We start from the raw sequence: 27,135 nt of genomic DNA on the forward strand, positions 1-27,135 counted from the left end.
TTCATTATTATTCTACTTTGTCCACCTCAAAGCATGGCTCTACTTTCTATCTCGAAGTGATCACAACGTGTGCTAACTACAGATTCCTTTCTTGGAACACAATCTCCAAATTCAAACTACACTACTAGTCCTGCTGAACCTGCTCTTTGCTTTCATCCCAAGGTTCTGTCTTTGATTCTCACCTCTCCTCTTTCTCAGAGCATCCCAATTCCTTTTCTGATTTCAATTACTTCTCTTCCAATGTGGCCAGCTATTCGGTAATGTTCTAGCTAGCACCCCCAGATTTCTTCATTTCTTTGTCCGGCCTCTGTAAATACCCAACTAGTCATCAACATCGAAACCCAGGCCATTGAGTACACGGCTGAAGAAGTCCCAGTCAATTGCCAAGAATCCTGCTCTCCTTTCACAACAGCCACTGCCTCTCAGCCTGAGTCAGGTGTTTCCCAAAATTTTTTTTTTAATTGTGGTAGAATATAACATAAAATTTACTATGTTAACCATTTTTACACGTACCAATTCAGTGGCATTCCGTATATTCACCATGTTGTGCAACTATCACCAATATCCAATTCTAGAACTTTCTCATCTCAAACAGAAACTCTTTAAGTTTATAAAGAACATTTCTGACTGTCATAGTCCTCACCACAAAAAAAAACAACAACACAAAACACCTTTCATTGGGCTCTCAAACTTCTACTGAATAAAGATGAATTTCAACATTCAAGGCCCTCCATGACTTGGCGCCAGCTAGCCTAATTTCTCATTATTCATGCTAAACTCTAGTCAACTGGATAATCTGCCATTCCCTAAAAGATGCTCCTGATGCCTTACTCCCTCCATCTAGAATATTCATCTTCCTCCATGCTACCCATACAAGTCCTTCTCATCCTTCAATATTCATCTGAAATGCCTTTTCATCTTTGAAGTCTTATTGTTTTTGCTGCCTGAAGCAATCTCTCCTTTTAAATTCCCACAACACCTGCCTATATTCCTTTTGGAAGATTCTACCATCTGATAGTTATTTCTTTGCATCTTATCTCATTCCACATACTCCATTTTTCTTGAGGAAAAGCATGAGAGGCAGCAGTGGGGTCAGAGCCCTCTTGGCCCATTAGACCAGTCAACATGGGTTCAAATTCCAGCTCTGTCATTTCTAAGTGAACTTGGACAAGTTGTTTACCTCTCTGAGGTAGTTTCTTCATCTGTAAAATGGAGATAAGTATTTAGAACAGTACCTGACAAATTAAATGGAAAAAAAAATTGACACAATTCATCTTTGTATTCTCCAGAGATTAACTCAATATTATATACATAGTAGTACTAAATATTTGGCTGAATGAATAAATAAGGCTGACTAGATATTGAATAAGTGGTGGTTAAAGTCAGGATTGTTCTGCAACTTTTCCTTTGTTTCAACTTTTTGTCCTAGGCTTCAGAAGTAAGGAGCCAAAATTGGTTAACAGTGGTTAAGTAAAAGCTGTTGTTTTAAATCATCAAATGCTTTTCAAGTAATCCAGATTGGAAACTAAAATGTGAAAGAATGAAAATCAAACCCCCAGTACTCTCAGGATATATCGATTCTTTTCTATTGCTATACTTTCCAACCTAGATTATAACTATTATTTATATGATTATATCCGACTAGATTACAAACCTGGAGGACAGAGACTATCTTATTTATTCATTTTACAAATATTTATTTAGCACCTACTATATGCTACAGTATATGAACAGTGTTAGACACTGTTCTAAGTGCTGGGAATAAAACAGTGAGCAAAATTTTTTAAAAATTCCTGGTTCTAGGAACATAGTTGATACTTATGTTTATGGAATAAATGAAGAGAAAATTCTAACAATATGGCAATCTTCAAAGCGCCTAGGATGCAGCTTTCTGGTCCTTGATGGTATGCTTGTTGCAGAGTACTCTTATATATGCATATACACATTTCATTTTTCAGCTCTTCACTGACTCGTATGATTCCCTGAGGGTTTTGGAACTGTATAATTGCACCAGAGAATCACGTATTGTGCATTCTTTAAATGAACAAAATGTTGCTATAAAATATAATGTATAATACTATCATTAAACTACTACATCCAGAGAGCCAAAATCTACATGACTGTCTACCAAGGACTCTAACTGGCCAAAAATGGACACATAAGCTTCTTTGCTGCCTTTATGACGAGATTCCTGTTTAAATATTGCCTGCACAAGCCAAACCTGTTACCCAAACAGAAACACTTCTGCAAGTGAAAGGAAGAACTTATAATGATACCAGGACACCAGGTAAAATCTAGGAGTTTTGGAAAACTGGGACACATGGTCACCCCATTAGACTTCTCATTTCCACTGGTTTTAGGTTGGAATTGCTTCTAGCACAGAAGACCTGCACCACCTATATCCCTCTCCATAAAATAATAAGATGATGTTTCAAGGTAAAAATAAGCTTTTCCCAAAGCAAGCTACATTTTTATTTCCAATTCAGCAGGCATCCAGGCCTTTCTGGGGAGGAGTTTGTTTATGTATAGAGTCCCGACTCCTGACTGAAGTTTGACAAATAACGTTTTCCAATCAAACAGTTAGAACTGGTTTCTCTTGGACTAAATTTCAGCAGGCTAAAGTAATTAAGTGCCAAACTATTTTCATACAGATTTCCAAATAGAAACTCAAAGTTTAAAATTACGATCCTTTAACAAGCTGCAAGTTCAACTCAGAAAAATACATAATCTTCCTTAATTATTAAAGAATGTATTTTCTAGGTTGGTATACTAGATTTAAAAAATAGGATAACACAACAGGTAGATGACATAGAGGTTATGGTAGAATTTATTGGTCTTCCATACCTGACTCCCGCTAAACCTGTTGTGCCCTGTAGGAAGATTTGTAAAGTTATAATCTAGACACTGTCTTTTAAAAAGTTGCTTAAGGAGTTATCTAAAGATGCATGGTCTTAAAAAATAAAAAAATAAAAAATAAAAAATAAATAAATGAAAAATAAAGATGCATGGTCTTTCAAAACCCAAGCTAAATTTTTGGTGGGCACTAATATAACCATTTTATTACAATTTCAGGGAAAGACTTATAATTAACTGCATGATACTATATGCTGATATTTACTGTACACTTGATTCCATCAAAATGTCCCCTGACCTCAAATTTTCTAAAATATTAACTATTAATTAATTTTAAAAACATTTGGTTTAAAACGTTTGCCTACTAAAAGTTACATATGCAATACAACATTCCTAAATTCTAATCTTAGAAAAAAGTGTAATGATGCGGTACGTATAATGGAAGGTTACTTAAGATTATTTCGTTCCCTTTGGAACTGAAACAATATGACAAATACAAAATTTTGACTCTGTGAACTGACTCTTTTATTAACTAAGTATTAGAACATCCATTAGATGAATAGCAGTATACTTAGAATTTACCTAAAACGAGAGCCTCAAACAGACCTCAAAAACAGTTTCTTCAAAGCACAATTCCATGATTATATATTTACATCTCAAAATGTTACCCATTCTAAAATCTGTAAAGACAAAGCAATTCTCCAATTTAAAAAGCCACCATCTAAAACCACATATAGTGTCGATGCCGTATTTCTGAGACACCACAGAGGGAGCTACTGACACAGGTAGATAACATAATAAGTTGAAATCAAATAGTAACTTGAGATCCTATTAAATCTTCAATATTTTTGGACCTTATCTATTAAGTTGTCTTATTTTTCAGATGAAAATAAAGGGAAAAAAATTTTTTTGCCTTGTCTACAATAAATTTATTTGTATATTAAAAAGCACAGGACACAGAAAACTTCCTATTTAGGACATGAAAAAAATCAGCAAAAGTAAGGCATATATGTAGTTGAGGCATTTCTTACATTTCCATTTAAAAACACAAATTTTTAGTATCCTGTGCTCCAAGCTAAATCATTCCTTCCTAATAAGTCTTTATAATCCTGTGGCAGCTATAGGTTTAATTCTTTTTTATGTTAAAATGATTCAGTGTTTTCCAAATGGCACCACTGAAAAATACTTTTTTTCTGTTCATCATTCTACATATAGCTAAAAATTATGCACAGAAAACAAGAACACTGAGGTTTAGGTTTGAAAGATTTTTCCTTCTGTAGCCAGCTAATTTCTATGAAAGCAACAAATGTCAATTTTTTAACCTGAAGGTATAAAAATAAAGAAGTAAAACATTTAAATAAATGGTATACCAGAGCGTTCCACAAATATTTCATGGCAAAGTCTTTTATTTAAACATTCATAACAATTTTGGGGAGAGGCATTTTATAGAAGCATTCTGCTAACTAATGAAATGGGCTGAAATCAGCTACCAATAGCTACTCTACCACCTGTGCCACTCATGGTTTTTAATCATAACTATGCTAGCTTTTCCTCTGCTGCTAAGTATTTGAAATAATGAATCAAGGATCTTCCAGACTCAATTAAATTATGGTCAATAAGTGATTGAGAACACCTAGCTTATAGAAGCACATTTGGGTTTTTAAAGGAATGACAAATGTAAGTACACAAAATGAATACCTTACAATTCATGCTTGAATTGTAAGACAGAAAATGGATATAATGAATTAGCTAAGTGTTCAGGGGAAGATAATCTACATATATTTGGCATTTATTAAATATACCCACATTCACCAATCATCTCATAGGAAAACATTCTATCCCCATGGAAGGCTTATGTGCGATAAAGGGTTAACTCAGCAAAGCCTACACATTCCAAAAGTCTTTATGACTGGCCCCTGACCAGTTCCTGGGAAATAACCTTTGTGTCCTTGCAATATTCTGCCTCATAAGAGTATCTCAGTATGCCCAGGGCGTTGGCCACACCAGACAGTTTCTGTTAACAATGGGATTTAAGGTGCATACCTGTTTTTATTCGCTTGGGGCCTTGGTCCACCTGCATTAGTTTAACCTCTGAATGGGGTGGAAGTTGGAGGGCTGGAGACGGTGCAGCTAAGGTCAGTCCCTCAGGCGCGCTATGCCTACCTAACTGACCTCCAATAAAAACCCTGGACTCCAAGGCTCAGGTGAGCTTCCCTGGTTGACAACACTTGCCTGTGCTGTCATACATTGTTGCTGGCAGAATTAAGCACTATTTGTGCAATTCCACTGGAAGTGGACAATTGAACTTTGCGCCTGGTTTCTCCTGGTCTCTGTTTCACACACTTTTTTCCTTTGCTGATTTTAACTATATTCTTTTGCTGTAACAATCTGTAACTGTGGTAGAACACCTTCCCTGGGTCCTGTGAGCCCTTTCAGTGAGTCACTGAACTTGAGGGTGATCTTGGGGCCCCAAGACACAGCCTGTAAAACAGTAAAATTCTTATTCAATAAAGAGGATTTCTTCTAATTTCAAGGTTTGGTCAGCAACTTTATTTCCAAAGAGGCAGAAATAGTATTACACAATCCTAAGAATGCCTTCTAGTAGGTGGATTCTCTTACCACCAGATAAAAGGAATCGTTACTGCTTTCTCCTCAGTTGCTACTACTTACCAACAGTTGAGGAGAAAAGAACTTGCTCAGTTTTTCTATTCTTAGGTTAATTTTGCACTTTTAAAAAACGGGTGTGTCAGAACCATCTGGCCTGGCCTGAGATCTCCCATATACAAAGACACTCTTATCAGGGAGGAGTCAGTCAAGAGCCAGTCCTTTCTTTGAAATGTGTGGGGTTGGAGCACCCTCAGTCCACTGAGTTAACTCTTTACAAAGGGATTAATTCCACAAAGGACCAGTGGGTTAAAATACCACCAAGGGTTATAACATTCAAGAGCTTTTGGTTTATCAGATCAAAATATCCCAGGAGTGCCGATCAGTGACAACTCGATCAGTGACAACTCAATCGCCTTACAAGTTTCCCACATCCCTAGTCAGCTTAGCTGTTCTCTTTCCCTCTGGGAAGCTCTTAATTGTCCCAGTTATTACAGAAATTATCAAAGATAATTTTCTAATGTGGAATTACCTACCACCTGCATAAGAATAAGATTTTCGTTGATTTCACTGCTGAATCTGAAAAAGTGTCTTGCTATTATATTGGTTTCCATTCTGAGTCACAGGCCTAGTGTTAATAAAAAGCCTTGAATGAATACACTGCACTATTATGAGCTCACTGAATTCAGTGTTTAGGATTCCCTGTCATTTAAAGCTTCACCAAGTTAACTGTAGAATGGCAAACAGGGATGCTTTGTCAAGAATGTCAGCTGGGCTAACTTATGTCCTAATATTTTTCACGCACAGTTCCAGGAGCTATTACCAGGCATTAGTTTACCTAATATACTATTTTTGCACATTAACTCTAGTAACAGGAAAATGTTAAAGCCTCTATCCTTGAGAAAATCATACATAGGGGTTGAAATCAAGACTATAGAATCTGACTGCCTAGAATTGAACCTCAATCCCGACACTTACCAGCTCTGTGATCTTGGTCAAGTTTTTTTTTCCTCTTTTGTGCCTCTGTTTCCCCTTCTGTTAAATGGGAATAAGCACAATACTTTCCCCAGATGGCTGTTACAGGGATTACATAAATTTCTATGTGTAAAAAACTTAGAACTGTGCCTCGTATCTGATAAAAACTTACGTAAGTAATAGCTATTACCATCACTGTCACCACCACGATTCCAAGGAACCTGGGACATTTAACTTCCATTATCTCTTTCATTTTCATCTTACCCCAAGTGGTAGAAAAAAGGGCAGAATTAGCCTCTTGACTGTTGTTGTATAGTGACAAGAGCACTTTATTATGTTCTATAACAAAATAGCTGCCTCACTGGTTTCATGTGCCAAATGGGATGGTAATAACCTATCTCATAAGGCTGCGTGGAGATTAAACAAAACATTTGCTCAGAGGTCTTGTTTTGTGTTATCACCACTCAGGATATATTGATAATACTAAGCTCTGACAGATACTTGAGATTTCAAAATTACCTGATTCCAGGTACTCAACCACTTCTGTAAGGATGAGATTTAATATACTTCAAGGCATGAACCCCAAAAAGTGCTAGAAGAACAAATTAATAAAAAATTGTCCCCTTCTTTCACATTCCCTGGTTAGGATACATTTCTTCAAAATAGTCAATGTGTGGAGGTTGGAGTATGTCAAGGGCAGAGAGTACCTGAGAAAAAGAAAAAAATAAAGTCAAATTTAGAGAACTAAAAAGGAAACAACCTATGACATAAATGTACATAAATACTATTAACACTGTAATGATTTACAGTTTAATTACAATTGCCCACTGAGATTAACTAAATTTATCAGTCAAGAAACATAGTCCTAAACATTAAGATGAGTTTGTAAACTTACTATCTACAAGATAATTCTACCTACACCAAATGAGAGAGGCAATTGGGTTATATTACATGCTACCAGAACCCCTGCATAGGAGAATGTTGAAAAGAAATGTCCTTTTTTTTTTAAAAAACAAGACTTTTTATTGGGGAACAGTGTGTATTTCCAGGACTTTTTTATTGGGGGAACAGTGTTTTTTCCCAGGACTCATCAGCTCCAAGTCAAGTTGTTGACTTTCAATCTTAGTTGTGGAGGGCGCAGCTCAGCTTCAAGTCCAGTTGCTGTTTTTTCAATCTAGTTGTGGGGGGCGCAGCCCACCATCCCATGCAGGAGTCGAACTGGCAGCCTTGTTGTTGAGAGCACGTGATCCAACCAACTGAGCCATATGGCCACCCAGGAGCTCAGTGGCAGCTCAGTGGCAGGTTGTTGTCTTCACTCTAGTTGAGGAGGGCACAGTTCATTGGCCCATGTGGGAATCTAACCGGCAACCCTGTTGCTCAGAGCGTGCGCTCTAACCAACTGAGGTATCCAGGCACCCGGAAATGTCCTATTTTTAACAACTGGTGTTGCTCTAAGATCACGAAGAGCCATACCTACAATTCAGTCCTTTATTTCTGTTCAAAAAATGTTTACTAAGTGCACTCTACCTGGCAGGTAGTGTGGCAGGCTTTTGGGTTCTACTGAACAAAACTGATATCCCTGCTTTTGTGACTAGGGAAGTGGAAGGCATTAAACAAATGGTTACACAAATATGTAATTATGACATTTATTAAAATGAAGGGAAAAAGTAAAGAGGAATGGGGAGAAAAAGCTTCCCTGAAGTAACACTACTCTAAGTGGAAGACTGAACCAGAGTTGGTCAGGCAATGAGTAGGCAATGTAAAGGCACTAAGGCAAGAAAGAACCAGGAAGATTCTAGAAACAAATGCCAGTGCTTATGGAACATAGTGAGTGGGAAGAAAACAGACTGGGATAAAATAGAAGAGAAAGACAGGGGATCTATCACACAAAATTTCTTTAAATTATGTTAAGCATTTTGAATTTTATTCTAAGTACAAAAAAAGAAGTCACTAGGGTGGGGAAAAAACAAGACTTTAAGGCATCTGAAATTCAAGTTCTTATAAAAGTGGCATACTACCAATGTGGCTTCTGCCACTGAAACATAACAAACAGGCCCACTTTCCTGACCAGCTGGGTAGCTACTCTTTTAAGTTTCATTTATGATGTCATACTTAAGAATCTGAACATATCTTGCTAATGAGAAATGCGGCTCAAAGGATATGGAAGAAGTTATTAAACAGGAAATAAGTTATATGGAGGTACAAGTTCAAATTTTCTGATCTTTAGCCTAGTTTATTAAGAAAATTTTTTTTTTATTATGGAGAATTTCAAACATATAAAAGTGGGCAGAACAGTATAAAGAATACTCATGTAATCAATCCCTGGCCTTACTAGTTATCTATACATGGCCGTTCTTGTTTCATCTTTATCCTCCATTCTCCCTATATAAGTTTGAGGCAAATACTAGATTTATTTCAGCCAATCAGTAAGCATCTCTAAAAGATAAAATCTTTAAAATAATATAATTATCAAACATAAAAATTTAATGTTCAATACCATCAAATATCCAGTGCTCAAATTTCCTTGTTTGTTTGCTTTTTTTTTTAAAGTTAGTCTAATCAGGAGCTAAACAAAATTTACATAGTATGGCTGATTTAAGTTTTAACCTACAGATTTCTCCTCTATCCCTTTTTCTTTTGCCCTTGCAATTTACGTGTAGAAGAAATCATGTTCATTTTAAAGGTTATTCTTTCCTTGGCCAAGCATGTGTCACTTTAAAATTTTAAATTAAACTAAAATCTCCTGTAATAAAAAACTCACTTTAAAACCAGTTAAACATACAGGTTTTGAAATAGGTTAGATGTTTTATAAAGAATGTCTATCTTTCCTTTCTGAATTAAAATGTTTTTACTGAAGACTGTTGATATAAATGAAAAATAACTGATTTTTCAGTTTCTTCAAAGAATAATTTTTATCATATGAAAGATAAAATATTTCATTTCTATATTTTAAAAAACCTATAATTAGTTAGTGTCACAAATTCGTATAAATTCATTTCTCATTGTGTGATAGAACAATTTTTAACATGAATAGTTGATGTCTGAGGAAGGCAGTTAGAAATTAGTGTTTTACTTGACATCTTTCAGACTCTAAAATCTGTATCTGAACAACATACATCCTGTCTTGCAGGAAAACAGAATGCAATGAGTGACAGCGTCCATTAGACAAAGCTATTTTACACTTCAAATCTATCTGCTATAATTAGAGGTTATCTAGAGGAAAGTGACAACCACACATTTAAACCTTGATAGAGAAGAATGAGGCTTTCTTACTCCAAATTTGATGAGGCTTTTTGTAGAAAAGCCATATAAAATAGGGTTACACATTTGCACTAAAGCATTGAGCTGTGATTGTTAGCTTTAAAGGTGCAACTCTGACTGGAATTTTTTAAACGCCTGTTGTTTTTTCACTCCTGTTTTTTCTACCTCAAAATGTCATCAGAAGATGGCATTCCACAGTGTTTCCTGGTGGCAGAAACAGTGCTAAGACCAGGAGAAATGATCCAGAAATCTCAGAAGTGAGAAGTGAGTACGTGAGAAAGAATAGTAGCAGAGTTTCAAACTCCAAACGTCATGTCTGACTCCCTATTTAAATAAATAGCCTGAGTCCCTCTATAACCCCAGTATTAGTTGTGGGAATAAAATGCTTGAGATTACCCTTATAATGTACATGCAGGAGGATGCTTGTAAAGACTTTGACTTGTATGTAAAGAGTCAAAATATCCCAAAATACCACCAATTCTTCAAAGGATCTCAAATATAATAAAAAAGTAAGAAAACTTGTCTAATTAAAAAATGAACTAAAGCTACATCCTTAAATTATGGTCATTATGAAATAGTGTTTCAGCACATTTCTCAAATCTTTTACAAATTAAACAAAAGCTCATTCTGGTAGCTTCTTAGCATTTTCCCCTCTGTGATGTTAGAAGAGTCACTATAAATTGGTTATATGATGAGTAAATGCGTTAGTTTTTTTTTAGTCAGCTATTTATTAATGAAACAATTGATGTGAATCTCAATCTTAATAGAAAGACTAAAAATTTAACTATTCATAGAATTGAGTTAAATCCCATGTTTAGCAAAGGAGCTATTGCCTCCCCATTCTCTCACCCCCTCCAATAAATTTTAAATTCTTTAAGGTAGAGACTATGTTTTCACTATTATTTTTTAAATAGAGTTGTAACATAGTAAAGTACACAATTCCTAAGAGTATAATTCAATTAATTTTTACACACACACAGTGTCAAATGATGTAATATGATGAACTTTTACTCCATGCTTAAAATCTTTGATCTAGATTTTACATTTCAACATCCCAGAAGGCTCCTTTGCCCATTTTGAGTGAAAACCCATCCCTGCTCAGAGGTTACCACTGTTCTCATTTCTATCACCATAGATTTGCTTTGCCTGTCTTTGAGCTTTACATACATTGAATTATAAAGAGTGGAGTTTTTTGTGTATGGCTTCTTTTATTTGAATTTTTATACCTGAGATTCATGGTTGGGATTACGTTGAATATACAGTTCAACTTGGGTAGAACATACATATTAACCATACATCTGTGCTGACATGTGGATCAGTGGGTCATCCCTTTAATTGATATGTAGTATTCCATTATACGAATGGAACACAACACAATGTACTGATCCAAGGTACTGTTGGCAAACATTGGGGTTGTTTTCAATTTCTAGGTATTATGAATAAAACTGCTATGAACACTCACGCACAGGTCTTTTGGTGGATATATAAATAATTTGTCTTGAGTATAACAAGGAGTATATTGCTGGGTCACTGGGTAGGTGCATATTTAAATTTAGGGGAAACCACTGGTTTTCCTAAATGTAAATTTTACAAATTTACACTCTCACCAGCAATGATAAGCATTTCAGTTGGTTCAGATCCTTGCCAACACTGGGTACTGTCTTTTTGATTTTAGCTATTTTGGTGGGTATATAGTAGTTTCTCACTGTAGTTTTAATTTACATTTCTCTGATTACTAAAGACTTGGAGCCCTTTGTCATATGCCTATTAGCCATTTGGTTATCCTCTTTTGTGAAATTCTTAAGTCTTTCACTGATGTGCAGAAACTCTTGATTTGTAGCTCTTTATAAGATATATGTTTAGATACAGAATTTACAGTTTGAAAAATGTCAAGTAAAATATTTATTTCTAATGGTCTTCCTCAAACGCTATATATTTATTAAAAAAAAATTTTCGGATCAAATATATGGTGATGGAAGGAGAACTGATTCTGGGTGGTGAACACACAATGGGATTTATAGATGATGTAATACAGAATTGTACACCTGAAATCTATGTAATTTTACTAACAATTGTCACCCCAATAAATTTAAAAAACAATAAAAAAATTAAAATTCATTTAAAATTTTCAACAACAACAACAACAACAAAATTTTCTGTCACATTATATATCCGGGAAACAAGTTTTTATGTTGGATTTATGTCTGAGATCTGTCTTTTCATTCTCTTAACTTTTGATGAGAATTAATTCTTATTGGTAATGGTGTCCAGTTTAACAATCTTTTTTTTAAATGGAAAATGTTTTGCTTGTTCAGCTAATAAATCTTTGCTTATCTCAAAGTCATAAAAATATTTTCCTATGTCTTATTCTAGGAGATTTATTATTTTACCTTTCACATTTAAGTTTATGATCCATTTTGAATTAATTTATGTGTTTGTTGTGAGTAGAGGTTTTTCATATGGATAGCTAATTGATTCCTGTTTATTGAAATGGCCATCCATTCTCTCCTGGATTGGAGTAGTGGTGCCTCTCTTGTAAATCAGGTGCACATATATCAGGGGTACCAAAAAATGTTAACACTTTCGCACCCTCTGTATATGTGTATGTCAGTTTATAGATGCCTTATTCTGTTCCATTCATCTATTGTGCTGCCTCGATTACTGTTTCGTCATATGTCTCAATGCCTGAAGTGTGCATCTCCAACTTTGTTCAACTTCTTCAAGACTGTCTGGAGAATTTTAGGTCTTTTCCACTTCCATAAATTTTAGAATGTTTGTCAATTTACACACACACACACACACAATCCTACTGGGATTCTGGATGGGATTACACTGAATATACAGCTGGACTTCAGGAGAACATGCTGATTAACAACAATGAGTTTTCCACAAGAGACTGTGTGATTTTAAATGCATCAAGAATCTGCCCAGTACCACAAATTCTAGGCACAGAGGAAACAAACACATCCACTCAAAAGTAGACTAATCTATTCACCTTTGGGTGTTTCACACTCCTCAGTGACAGAATCATCAGCATTAATAATGTCTACAGCTAAACAGCACATGTGCATTTAGAGAAGGCTCCTATGGTCTCTTATTGGTACGATTATTTATCTTACTTAGGTAGGAATCCAAAGAGGCCTTGTCTGAGTTAGGTCAGACTATACAAAGGAAAACAAATGATCCTCTTTGCCTCCTCTACTCCTCTCTAGAGTAATCCAGAACCAAAAGATTGGAAAAAGTAACCCCGAGAGAGAGAGAGAGATCACTGAGTTTATCTATCATTTCAGACCCTGAGATTTCTCTTTTTCTATCATCACTTTCATTCCTTTACTCACTCACTCTTCAAAGACTGCCTATTGTGTGCTTAGTGCTACTGCCCAAGGACAAGAAAAAGCCCAAGACTTGTATTAGAGACTCTTAGCAGGAATCAACAGGCCCAAGGGGGCTCTGAATGGGCTTTAGAGGACTAGCGAAAGCCTAAAGTGACATAAAAATTGTGTGTAAGCGCATTTTTCCAAGAGGGTTCATAGCTGTCATCAGATTCTCAGAGTATAAGATTGAGAAGAAACGGAATCATCCCCTTTCCGTGTTAATGACAATTATGTGTGTATACATGCATACACATGTGCATAGGTGGGTGAAGTAAAAAACATTTTGCCAGATTTTATAATAGCTTAGATTCTGACTAGACATTAGTGATAAGCCTAAACAACGTCGATCTTTAGAAAGTGAAACCCATTTCTATTTATCGCATCACGGTGAACCGATCCTTTAAGATGATAAACAACCTGTTCTGTAAGGGAAAAAATTATGTGTGTGTGTGTGTATGTGTGTGCGTGCGTGTGCGTGAGTCAGATTGCCTCAAATCAATGAATTGATAGGGTGACTTTGTAGGTTCTGCTCAAAAGAAAATCCAAAGACTCCCAGAGCTTTGTAGCTATTCTCTGACATATTAAAAAACCATCCAAATTAAAATCCAACCTTCCTACAACTCATTACCAGGTTAATTTTTCCAGATGTCATTTTCATCATGACATTCCTTTCTTCTCCTTCTATTCAATCAAATCTTAATCGCAAAAGACTCATCTTAAGGTTTACTTTCTCCCTTTTTGCAGTAACTTTGAGTTACGAAGTCCACAACAATTTCTCTCTTTTCCTTCATATTATGGAACTCATCTGCTAGCATTCACCCGAGAAACTTTAAAAAAATATCGCTCAATGGGCTCAACGCCAGAGATCCCAATGTAGTACCTGTGGGATGAGACCCATGAATCCACATTCTGAAGGCTCACCTGGTGATTTTAGTACAATTCCAGGTTTGGTTTCCCGGCTTTTTGCTATGCAGAGAACACACTGTCCAGTATTAAAGGTTTAACCATGCAGGCAGCCCTCCCATAGCACTGTTATCATCGTATTTATCACATTACCAAACTCCTCGTGGGCAGAAACCCCTAGAAGCTAATGTAATTTGGGGATAAAGGATGTGTACCATAAAAGTGTACACAATTAATGAATATGGGCTCTGAAGCAAGACGGATTTAGACTCCAAACTTGTGCCACCTTGACCTCAGGCAAGTTTTAACATTAAGCTTTGGTTTACTCCTCTGGGATAACAAGCCCTATCTGATAAGACTTTTAAGGACTAGATGAAGTAATATATATAAGGTATCTAGCATACTCCCTGACACATAGTAACAAGTGTTAAAACACCTACTTTACTCCCCTCAAAAAAGGACCATGTTTTAAAACATTTTTGTACCCTCCACATGACCTAGTAGCACTGCATTCTATACACAGGACACAATTAATAAACATTTGTTGCCTTAACTACATCAAATACCAGTTGCCTCTTAGACTGGCATTCCACACATACCAGGTATGCTGGCCCTGAGATGCTTTTGGAGATAGATCTCAGAGCACAGCATAAATTCATTATGTATAAAACAGTGGTGCTACGCCCTCTTCATCTCCAACTACCTGCCTCACTTTTGAACAGTTCCACAGAAGTCACTACCACTCTTATGATAGAGCTTAGGAGCTCCAAACAGTGGTGGGTACGTTGTTTTTGTTTTTTTAAACTTTTATTTATTTTAAGTATGTTTTTCCAGGACCAAGTCAAATAGTTGTTTCAATCTAGTTGTGGAGGGCGCAGCTCACAGTGGCCCATGCGGGGATCAAACCAGCAACCCTGGTGTTACGAGCATCGCGCTCTAACCAACTGAGCTAAGCGGCCACCCCTGTTATGTTTTAATAAGGTGTGATTTTCAATAATCCAGTTTGTTTCTTTTCTTACACTACTCACTCTGACACTGTCTTTGTGACTTAATTAGTTACTCTGTAGGAATGAGTTACGAGAAAAGACACCAATATATACAGATAGCAGCCTATTGTACATACCATCCCTCCTTTATAAAAGAAGTCAAGATAGGTCTGAATATAATAAACCATTTGAAGCCTCTAGTAAGCACACTTCTGTGGCCATCTTCAAAACATTTCTTCACTGTGGATACCTTTACTTGAGTCTCTGCCAATGTACACAAGATTTGTACTCTTTGATGGCAGAGTGGTACTCACGCAAATTCGAGAAATAAGTAACTAAGCAAGCACTAGACATCATTCTAAATCACTTCCATAATCTGAGGAACTAGTCCTAAAATAGCAATTTGAGTGGTATTTGGAGAGTTAGTGGAACAAACATATAGCTAGATAGTTCTAACTGGCTGAAAGATAGCAACAACTTTTTAAAAAAAGTTTAAGGAAAATAGATTTCAAGAGGGGTAGTCATTAAAATGAAATATGTCAAACCAAAGAGCTTCAAGCAAACCAAAGTTTGATATTCCTGGTTTTACCAAATACTTCAAACTTACACAAATTTCTCTCTTAAAGAGAGAACCACACTTGGGCCAAAGTTCTAAAGGTTACTGTACAAATAGGCAATGACACTCACAAGAAATTATTATTTTTCTGATAAAGTTTTTACTTCAGCAATTAAAAAATACCTTAGGTTGAGTACCAAATGCAGAATGTGAGGCAGTTTTTCTTTCCACATGAAACTGAAAACTAAGAGCCCAAAGCTATCATCCCCCAGGTAAATTTTACATGTATCAAACTTTTCAATCAATATTAATTATGGTAAAGCTATCTCTCAAACCACAATGATTCTATTCACCCATGAGTCCTGACAACTCTAAACACAGCCATAAAAAAGCTAACCTATGTTACTTTAATAACTATTTTGTTTTTTGAGAAGAGAATGTTTCCCCACATCTATAACTCAGTCTCTGATAGAAACATTAAAGGATAAAAATAAAACACATAAAATCAGAGGCCAGTTATTTTCACTTAAATCACCCAGACTACATATTACACTCTATTTTTATGTTGAATATTAGTATTGTTCCTCAGCTATTAGGTTGGTGCCAAAGTTATTGCAGTTTTTGCAATTATTTTAACCTTTTAAACCGCGATTACTTTTGTACCAACCTAGTAAATATTAACCTTTGCTTTGCATCAATTAATATTTATCTATCAATAAATCTTAGAATTCACTTAAACTTGCTCACTGTTCACAAAAAGGATCTAATTCGTTGCAGGTTTCCAAACGCATTAATGACTTGCATGTTCCCTTTTTAACTTTTTTTTTTTTTTCTCTTGACTCATACAATTAAGCATGCTTAGCCAATAGTTTATCCCAAACACCAGTTTCACTTACATTATCATGTTTGAAAAAACACAACATCTTCAATTCCCGGAAGACCCTTTTGCAAGAGACCAGATTCTGGAAGACGTTGGGCATCTTTTTGAGTGCTACTCTTTTTCCATCTCTTGGATCTGTTACTGACCTAAAGAAGCCATATTCAGGGGGAGAAAAAAAAAAGACAAGAGAAATCAATTCCAAACCTTGTTCTTTAATGTTTCAGAGCATGACAAATATCTTTATCTTAAAAACAAAATATTAAATCCACTAATATTTAAATGCTAAAGGGTGTCAGTGAGAAAGATTTTAAAAAGTACACACCTGTACCTATAATCAAAGGGAATGTTTAGCCTACACAACGCATCTGTTACGCTTTTTTCTTTTTTAAAAAATTCCTGTCTAAATGTCTATATACACTTAGTCTTTCTGAGAGGGTACCTGGCAATTCATCTAAGGTGGAAGGACTATTAGTGGCAAAGCCATTTTGAAAACGGCACACGGAGTTATGGAAAGGGGCAGTATAGAACATTAACGTGATTGAGGTCAAATTAGTTTTACGCTGTATTTTCAAAGCCAAATTCAAGATGAACGAGATGTTCACTCAGATGTTATGACGTTCGGTTCAACATAGAGGACACGACTTGAATATTTTGGTTTCTTACATAAATGAACAGCTTTTAGTAATAAGGATTTCAGTACCACCACAAGCTGAACAGTGTCCCGTCCTGAGAAGACTGTCAGCTTACGGCGATAGATTCTAGGTTATAATCACCTCTTTCCTTTCATTTCTCAGCTCTTGGTGTGGTAGCTGCCTCCTATAATTATTACCTCTTTAAGAGCTCAGTGTCCCTCTTAGTTCTTTGTTAGCCATCTAACACCTGTATATCCAATTCCCCGTATTTCCTTCCCTATGTTTGAAATACGAGTGCGGTTTCCATTTTTCTGACTGGACCCAATTGATATACATTAAATCAAAGTTTAAAAAAAAATCAATAAATTTGGTAAACATTGGCCAACTGGCCATTTGGCAAATTGATTTTCCATAAATTAACAGAAAGCTTTTTTCCTCCCACCCATCATCTATGAATGGCTGTCATCGTATAATTTATTCCTATCAGATTTATGTTGCTAGATTCCCACTTATCATTCCCAGCTACCATTATCTTTCATTTCCTGTTTCAGTCATCCAATGCTTTGGTTATCCCTCCCAGATTTGTGTCATTTAAAATCTGATCTGTAGGTCATCAATGCTTTTATCCAAGTTTTTAATTAAAGTTTAGAACAGAACTGAGAACAGATCTCTGCAACAGATGTAACATTAGAAACCATCTATGAGACTGGCATCCAATCATTAATCTTAGATATGGTTGTCGAATTATTTATTTATTTAACTAACTACAACCACTCTATTTTATTTCTTCATCTTGCTCACAAGGAAATCAGACATTCATCAAATTGCCTTCCTGAAATAAAGCATTCCTGTTATCTACCTGTCTAAAAACCATACCAAACTTCTTTATGAATACCATGACTTCTTTATAAATTCATCTTAGAGATCACTGCTTCCTTTCCTGAACGCTCATGAAACTCTTAATTGGTGCATTCTAGTATTTTTAAACAGCACGAGGACTCTTCTTTCTTCAACTGATTAGAAATTTGATAAATAATAATTATTTTAAACTCTTTAACACCTTGAAATGTAATTCAACTAGGCTAAGAGACCTAACATGCTTGACTGTTGTTTAAAAAGTAGCAACCCAAAACCACATTACTTAAATCCATATAAACTAGAAAAGTAAAATAGGAAGGAAACTGAATATAGTATTTAATTCAGATTATTAAATACGTATTTTTTTCTGTTTAAATACACTACTTCTGTAGCTAGAGACTAGAAGAGAAAAATGTCAATGAAAAAGCAAGGAAGGAAAATTTGGGATCACACATTGCATTTTGTTGTCAATATCTCTTGAGTCTTCATTAATCTAGGGCAGTTATTTGGCATTTCTTTGTCTTTCATGACACAGGCATTTTTGAAGAGTATAAGCCAATTACTTTGTAGACTGTTCCTTAATTTGGGTTTGTCTGGTGTTTTCTCATGATTTTGCATTTTTTAACAAATCATGATATCAATGATATCTTTTCAGTGCATCATTTTAGGAGGCACACGATGTCAATTTTCATTACTATTGCTAATTTTGATCAATTGGATGAGGTGTCTGTCAGGTTTTTCCATTGCAAAGTTCCTATTTTTTTCCCCTTTGTAACTGCGAATATTCTTTTCCTTATCAAACTCTGACTCGCTACCCTTGGCATCCACTGATGATTTTTTTTTTTTTACCTGAATCAATTATTACTACGATGACTGCCAAATGGTACTTTAGTAATTTTAATACCTGTACAATAAATATTAGTTTTACAAAATGAGTAAATTGACTTAACACAGTGCCCTTTCTAAAGGCTTCATACAGAACTATTCCTTCCCAGCTTGACTTCTTACTGGTCTTGACCCTACTGTGGGGAGGAAAGCTGCTCTAAGATAAGCCCGCACCTGGCTCAAGGTTGGTGCTGTGTCTAGTAATGTTTTTTTAAGGTAAAAATTCACAAAGCAGCATTTTATTATTCATGCAAAAGTCAGTCATGCCTGTGGCTGGTAACAATATAGCGCTAATGAATGTGAATGGCTGCGCAGTAATTTCACGCCATGTTGAGTTTGTTCTCTCTTAACTTGAGGTAACAGATGCTTTAGTTCAGCACAAACAGGAGCGCAGAACACAGATAAGCGTGGGAAGCCTGTTACACAGGAATTCTTTTCTTTTCTTTGTTACTAAAAGACTTGCTGTGCTTAGTTTCTCTCCTGCTGTAATACCCTGGTTATTCCAACTGCACTTGATAATGAAGGTCCAGCTGCAGAGATAACAAATAACATTTAGGGCAACTTTCCTCATTTCAGAAAAAAGGAGCCATCCTTCTACTTATAATTCACTTCCTGGTCAGTTACTTTCTCTACTAAGTACTGGATGCCCTCAATAAAACAGTCATCTGTCATTTCATCTAATTACCTTCATGAGCTTCAAGTTATACTAACGGCACTTCCTTCCTAAGATTTAAATTAATGTTTGATTCTGTAAACAATATATTAAAAATAAAAGTTTTAAGGATTGTGAGAAAGAATCCTTTCTTTCTCACATCTGCCCAGAGTGCATCAACCCTTCTCTGCACTTAGAATACAAGCTCAACTGTTTTTTTAAACAGCCAGAAGAACCCACAAGCCATTCTTTAGAGAGATAAAGTCAGTCAAAAGAGTACAATACCAAAACAGGAAGCTTTTTAGATCTGGTGTGGTCGTTTTGTTGTAGAGTGTTCTTAATCCCAGGAAACTGTGACCATTGCCACATATCTGCTTAAATTACTGACGAACAGAAGGGTTGGAATGAAATAAGAGTGAAGTTTATGAGGATATTTTTGTAGGCACTGGAACGCTATGTTATAACATCTTTAAGTTAGTGTAACTAGTCAGCAAGAATCTCCAAATCATATGCGCCTCTTTCATATTATGTTAAGAATCTTTCCCCTACATTTTAGTAGTTTTCAAGTACATGTTTCTGATAATGTTTTTAACTATTCAAAGAAAATAACTTCTAATGAGAATGCTTCGACTTGGATTAAGAAAATCGGGTTCTTCTAATTCTATTCATATAAACTTGTAATCAGCAATCCTGTGGTTTGCTTTACGTACAATTACTACAGCAACTGTACCAATACAGTACACATCTCAATAACAGAACCTCCTAACTGGACTCTAAATATTTAGATTATTGCTTTCACATTCATTTTGAAATTCATTTCCTTAGAAGTTATTTTTACTTGTATTTAGATTAAGTCTGGAGAAAACAATAGCAGACTATGAGGTAAAATTTCTGACAACAAATAAGTCTAGAAAATGTATCTTATTTGTACCTTAGTCCTTGGAATAAGCAATTTATTTTTACGTCTCTCTGGTTTTTCTAACCAGGATTTTAACAGGCTATAGTTTGTGTGCACTCTGACATAATTTACAGAGCTGCATACTGTTTAGAAGAACAAACCTTCTAGGCTTGCCTGCTTCCACCCGAAAACACATAAAAAGGATTCTCATGTTTCATATTTAATTTGTTCCAACCAACCAGAGTTTTCGGATTTTTTTCAATGTCTATCCAAATTTGGTAATAGCTGAGTTAGCTCTCTACATCAGAGATTCTTTTCTTGTTTTCAAGATACTTATAAAATGATTCCTAAATTTGTGAATCTGATATTACAAGGAAAAAAGGCCTTATACAATAGCTGGAGCAGTGAAATAGTTCATTTTTGTCTCATATCCTAAAACTAATGATCAGAAGCAGCAAAACGTCTACATTTAACAGAGTTAAATATAAACTTAAACATCCTTTGTGTTTAAATAAGTATAAATAGCAATGATCCCAGCAGGAGGGCTATTCTGATCTGTAGTGAGACACCCAGGGGTGCTGATAAGGGAGGATGAATAAGGAATAGTCAAGCAATCCAATATCAGGCTGCCATATTTATTTTCAAATACTTATTACCAGTGAGTAAGATCTAACTTTTAAGACCTCCTCAACTCCTCACCAGTAATCACTGATTAAGTTAAAATAAAGGTGGAAATCACTTTATGCTAATTGTTGTCTTGGGAATATTTTATTGTTCTTTAGATCATGTGTTTATTAGTTCCATCCTCACTGCAGATGCTGGGAAGTCATAGAGACTCTTCCTCCTCAGTCAACGTCAAATATCTCTGTGAGGAGTCTGGCCGGCCTGCAGGAAAGCTGCCACACTATCTTTTCAATGGGAATTGTCTCATGTTAGAGTGTGAACATGACACAGCCTAGCCTTCATGGCCCACTAGCCATAGCCCTCTCCTAGAAACACACCTATGAATATTGTAGGGATAGGAGAACCAGTTGCAGTGAAGGAAAGGTTTCTTTAAAAAGCCACAAAGAAAAATAATTCACAACCACACCTCCTTGCATTTTAACACTTGGAGCAAAAAGAGGTTACAAAGGGTAACCAAAACCAAAATAATGTCACTCAAAAATGTGCTTGCTTTTAATCCTACTGATGATTTCCTTAAAGATATGTGTTCAGTAAGAGAAACACTGAGGAATATAAATTTTTTAAAATAAAGAATGGCAATTTTTGTTGCACATTAGATTTATAAATATAGAAGATAACAAATGAAAGAACGGTTTTATTCACATCGTAGGTTTATAACAACATGGTTTTGTAGATGTCAAAAATTGTAATGAATTTAGAAACAAAGTTCACATCATCAAAAAAATGTTTAATTGACACAGGGAATGCTTTATCATTCAGTATTTTAGTGGCTAAGCTAATATTTATTAAAATATTTAGGAAGCAAATACTGTTAGTATAATTTGAATGCTCATGAAGGTAATCAGATTAAATTATTAACTTACTTAACATAAAATGTAAGTCCCAATATGCTGTTAGTTAAAAGCAAACTGTCTGAACATACCAACCAATATACCACTAAAAAGTTAGTTTTGAAATAAAAGGGGAAATTTGAATATGGTTTGGAATTACGGTTATAAATAAAATGTTCATATTTTCTAGAAATGTATACTCAAGTATATATATAGGTGAAATGACATGATGTCTAAGATTTGTTTTAAAATACTTCAGCAATAAGTATTATTGGAACAAATGAAGCAAATGTTGATAATTATTGAATCTGGTTGGTGGGTATAACAGGGCCTAGCTATTCAAAAGTAAAGGAAATATATATTTGAAATTTTCAAAATAAAAAAAAATCTGAGAGTAAAGCAAACAAAAGCTATGCAAGACCTCTACATAAAAAGATTGAAAAAAACATTACTGAGAGAAATGAAGATATAAATAAATGAAGAAACATGCTATCCATATTCATGGATTAGAAAACTCAACATTGTACAAATTTTAATTCTCCCCGAACTAATTGATTGAGTCAGTGAAATTCCAACCAAAACCCCAAAGGATTTTCCTTTTGTGGATCTAGACAAATCAGTTAGAAAATTTTAATAGAAATGCAATTATGTCATGGAAAGCTAAGACACTCTTGAAGAATAAGGTGGGAATAATAGCTCTATTGGATATAAAATCTTACTATAAAGCTATAGTAATTTAGTCTGTAATTTTGGTACAGTAGACCAATGAAGTAGCAATATGACCCAGAAAGTGTCTTGCATAGACACCTGGCTTATCATAAATCTGTCTCTGCAGTTGGAAAGGTTGTGCCTTAAGCTTTTGTTTCTCAGCTTCAAACCTATCCATCTATATACTCTGCAAACCAGTTTGGTTTTGCCAACTAGCTCCATGTTAGGCTCTGCCAATAAGGGGCTGCAAGGCTGGAGGAGGAAAAAAGGACTTGCTTTGCTCCTTCCTGCGGGCTTCCTGTCTGTCTCTTGTTTCTGTGTCACCCTACCAATACTTCTAACTCCCAGCAGTGGTAGTGCCTTCCTGTAACAGTCACTGAACCCAGTTATAGTTTTCCCAGCACTTGTAGAACCACCCTCCCTGCATTCTCCACCCTAGTCACCAGCACTAGGGTGTTAGTCTCCTTTCCTTAGATGTCTGCATTTCTGCTGCATGGGGTTCCAAGTCTTAATAATTCCAGCCTCTTCTCTTTATCCCTCCAGCTGTAGCAGTGGTAGCTACTATTTCCCTGATACACTACAGTGCTCTCTTCTTGTCTTTTTAGTTACCTACAACTTTAGACTTTAGTTACAAACAACTTTACAACTGATCAGCAATTGTTCCCACTCCCCCCACCCCCATATTCAGCTGTTTAAATAACTGGTATAATTCTTCCTCCTGATTGGACCCTGACAATGACAACATTCTTTTTAATGTATGGCACTGGAACAATGGATATCCATATGGAAAAACAGAATGAAACTTCATCCCTACTTCACTCCATACACCAAAATAAATTGTGGGTGGATTATAGAATAAATGCGAAAATTGAAATCACACAGCTTTTAGAAGATAACATATAGAAGAATAACTTCATGATAATGGAACAGGGAATGATTTCTTCAATAAGACACAAAAAGTACTAATCACAATGAAAAAAACCTGATATATTTGACTACTTTAAAAATCAAGAATTTTTCATATCTGTACATTGCTAAGAGTAAAAAATGCAAGCCACATAGTATAAGTTGCTTGCAACACACATATGAGGAACAAAGGGCTTTTATGCAGATACATAAAGAACTCCTACAAATAAATTTCTAAAAAGGGCTTGAACAGGCATTTTACAAACAAGGATAGTCCAAATGGCTAACAAACATATGAAAAGGCCTCATCAGTCATGTGGGAAACGAAAGTTAAAACCACAGTAAAATATATTATATAACCAGCAGTATGGCTAATATTTCAGTCTTGCCTATACCAAATGTTTGGTGAAGCTGTGATGCAATGGTAATTCTTATAGACTGCTAGTGGGAATGTAAATTGGTATGATCACTTTGGAAAACAGATTGGCTTTATACACTAAAAGGAAGGTATGTCTGTATACATTGTGATGCAGCATTTTGATTCCTAGATATATACCCAGAAAGAATGTGCATGTCTATACACTAAAACACACATAGGTGTGTTCATGGTAGCAATATTTGTAATACTCTTAAAACTGGAAACAACCCAAACTTCCATGAACAGAATGGATAAACAAATTGTCACATAATGGGATACTCTACGGCAATGAAAATGAACTATTGCTACATGAGGTAACAGATTAATCCACAAACATAATTCTGAACAAAAGAAACCAGTCACGAATAGATACTGTAAGATTTCATTTCTATAACATTAAAAATGTAAGTAAAGTTTAACTCTAATGTTTAAAGGGATGCATACTTAGGAGACAGAAACTATTAAGAAAGGAATTAGTTACCATAAACGTTAATATAGTGGTTATCTTGGGGAAGAGAGGAGATATTGAGGGGAGAGCAGAGGGTCTTTTGGGTGCTGGCAATGTCCTATTTCTCACGTGGATGGCAGCTACAGAGGTGTGTATCTTGCGATAAATCACTGATCTGTGTATTTTATTTTGTGTGTGTTTTTGTGTATGTTATTACATAACTAAAAAAGACAAACTTCCCAGTCAAATTTTCAAGCATAAAAATGCATTTTAGATTTAAATTTGTATAATGAGCAATTTTTAAAGAGGAAGATGTTTTCCACTATTTTTCATAAAAATGTACATCTATACCAGCCCAATGCATTTTGTCAGATCTTGTTTAGTTCATTCTGTAGAGAGAAGTATACATAATATTTTTCTTATGTCTTGGTAGAATTCCAAAGGAATTTGCTTGCCTAAAAAAAAAAAAAGTTTTCTTCATTCTTACACAAGAATATGCTACTAAGAAACATTCCACAGGAGAGTGCTGTCAGCAGAATTACAGTCCCACCCCTAATCTAATCACAATCTCCTAACTTCCTTCATTGTGAAGCAAAATGCTGAAGCAGCTACAATAGATAAATGTGCCTCAGGTTTCTAATTAGTTAGCCTTTTAAAAATAACTAAAACCAAAAATATTGCAAATACAAAACAGGAGGCAGAACTTCCAGCTGTGGCAAACTGGAGAGGTCAGCAAATCTCCCACCAAAACAACTATAAAACTAGACAAAAGTGTCAAAAACAACCATTTCAGGACTCCAGAAAACAACCAAAGTCAAACGACAAACTTAAAAGTGTTTATTTATGAAAAACTGTGGAACTCTGGGTAAGAACGGTGGGAGTCGGGGTGTTATTGCTTGGGGCTGCTTCTTACCCACCCCCCCAACCCCACCCACGCAGAGTTCATGCAGTAGTTGTACCTGAGCAGGGCTGGCCATGAAAACCAAAAGCTTCACTGTCAGAGGTTGCTGATGTGATCTGAAGTGAAGGGTGAAAATACACACCCAATGGCACTGAGAGTAAAAGTATTAAACTCCACTGAAAAAGAACAAAGAAAGCCTACAGCTCTGTCAGCCTGAGGCTGCTGTCCCAGTAAAGAAGAGGGGTAGACTAACAGAAATCCAGAAATGTAACAAGGAGATTCTGGAAATGAGAGCCACGGGGGCTAGGCGAACTCTCACACATCCCTGGCTAAGTAGAGACTGTATGCTCGTATTTGCTCAGAATTGACTGGAGGGGGCCCAGATGTCCACATATCAATGGCTAGCTGGGAGGCTTCCCGCATTTGAAGGGAAGAACTGGAAGGCTAAGCAGAAAATCAAAGCCTGGGCATATTGAAACACTAGATGAGCTCACTAACATACTCACAGATGGATCAGCAAAGGGTAGAAGCCTTGCTGGCTCAAGATGTCTGAGTACAACCTTTAACCAATCACTGGCTGACCACTAAACTATGTAGACACAAGGGGGACCCCAAAAAGGCCAGGCTAACAACTAAAAACGGCAATTAAAAAACAAAAAACAACTGAGCAGAGACTTGAGTGGCTGCACCCCACAGGAGAGAAAGATATTGGATATTAAGTCCAGTCAAGTTACTTAACTATAAGAAACATACATACTAATAGCAATAATGACAACCTTCAGGGGTGGGAAAGGGACTGGGGAGGAATCAGATCCAGAGTTGTTACAATACATTATCAAATATGCACAGTTTTTAACAAACAAAAAGTATAAGATACGTAAAGAAACAGAAAAATGTGACCCATACTCAGGGGAACTAGCAGTCAATAGAAACTGTTTTTGAGTGGGCCCAGATATTGTATTCAGAAAGATTTCAAAAGTAGCTATTATAAAAATATTCAAAGAATTCAAGGAAATCATGCTTAAAGAATTAAAGAAAAATATGGTGAAAATGACTCAACAAATAGGGAATCTCAATACACAAATCTCAATACTACAAAAACAAAAACAAATAAAATTCTACAGTTGAAAAATACATTAGAAATGAAACATTCACCAGATTGGCCCAATAGCAGATGTGAAATAGCACAAAGAATCAGTGAACTAAAAATTACACAATCTCAAGAACAGAGAGGAAGAAATTTGAAGAAAAATGAACAGAATCCCAGAGATCCATGCAATAACACTGAGTGTATCAACATATACCTAATGGGAATATCAGAAGGGGAGAGAGAAGAAGGGGTAGAAAAAAATATTTGAAGAAATAATGGTTTGAAATTTCTCAAATCTGATGAAAAACAATCTATCTACAGATCCAAAAAGCTCAAAAATTTCCATGTAGGATAGACACAAGAATTCTACACCTAGATACTTCATAGTCAAACACAGATAAAGTCAAATATAAACTCTTGAAAATAATGAGAAAAACAATACTATTAATGACTGACTTCTCATCCAATATAATAAAGGCCAGAAGGCAGTGGAATTCCATATTTGCAGTGATGGGGAAGGAATGGGCAAAAATTCTATATCCAGTTAAAAAAGGCCCTGTACTTCAAAAATAAAAGCAAAATAAATACATTCCAAGAAAAGAAACGATTGGGAGAATTTGTTGCCAGCAGACTTGCCTTACAATAAATAATAACAAAAAAATTTCCTTTAGCCCATAAGGATATAAGCCCAGAAGGTAACTCAAATCCACTGGAAGAAATGAAAAATTAGAAATGGCAGATATGTGGATAAAAAGAATATACTGATGGGGCTATATGATATATACAGAGGGTGTAAAAAAATGTATACACATTTTAAAAAAGGAAAAAACTAT

At 35.5% G+C, this 27,135-nt stretch overlaps 1 protein-coding gene across 1 annotated transcript in view; it reads right to left on the bottom strand.

The window, feature by feature from the left end:
* Positions 1 to 27,135, bottom strand: part of NLK (nemo like kinase) — a 142,771-nt gene that overhangs the window by 48,600 nt on the left and 67,036 nt on the right. Inside the window, exons 2-3 of the mRNA XM_081028362.1 lie at positions 16,409 to 16,538; positions 7,084 to 7,139 (exon numbers count right to left, since the gene is read on the bottom strand). Coding sequence (XP_080884488.1) covers positions 7,084 to 7,139; positions 16,409 to 16,538 — 186 coding nt within the window. The remainder of the gene's footprint in view (positions 1 to 7,083; positions 7,140 to 16,408; positions 16,539 to 27,135) is intronic.

This window comes from Rhinolophus hipposideros, assembly GCF_964194185.1.
Source record: "Rhinolophus hipposideros genome assembly, chromosome: 20".
Taxonomy (NCBI): Eukaryota; Metazoa; Chordata; class Mammalia; order Chiroptera; family Rhinolophidae; genus Rhinolophus; species Rhinolophus hipposideros.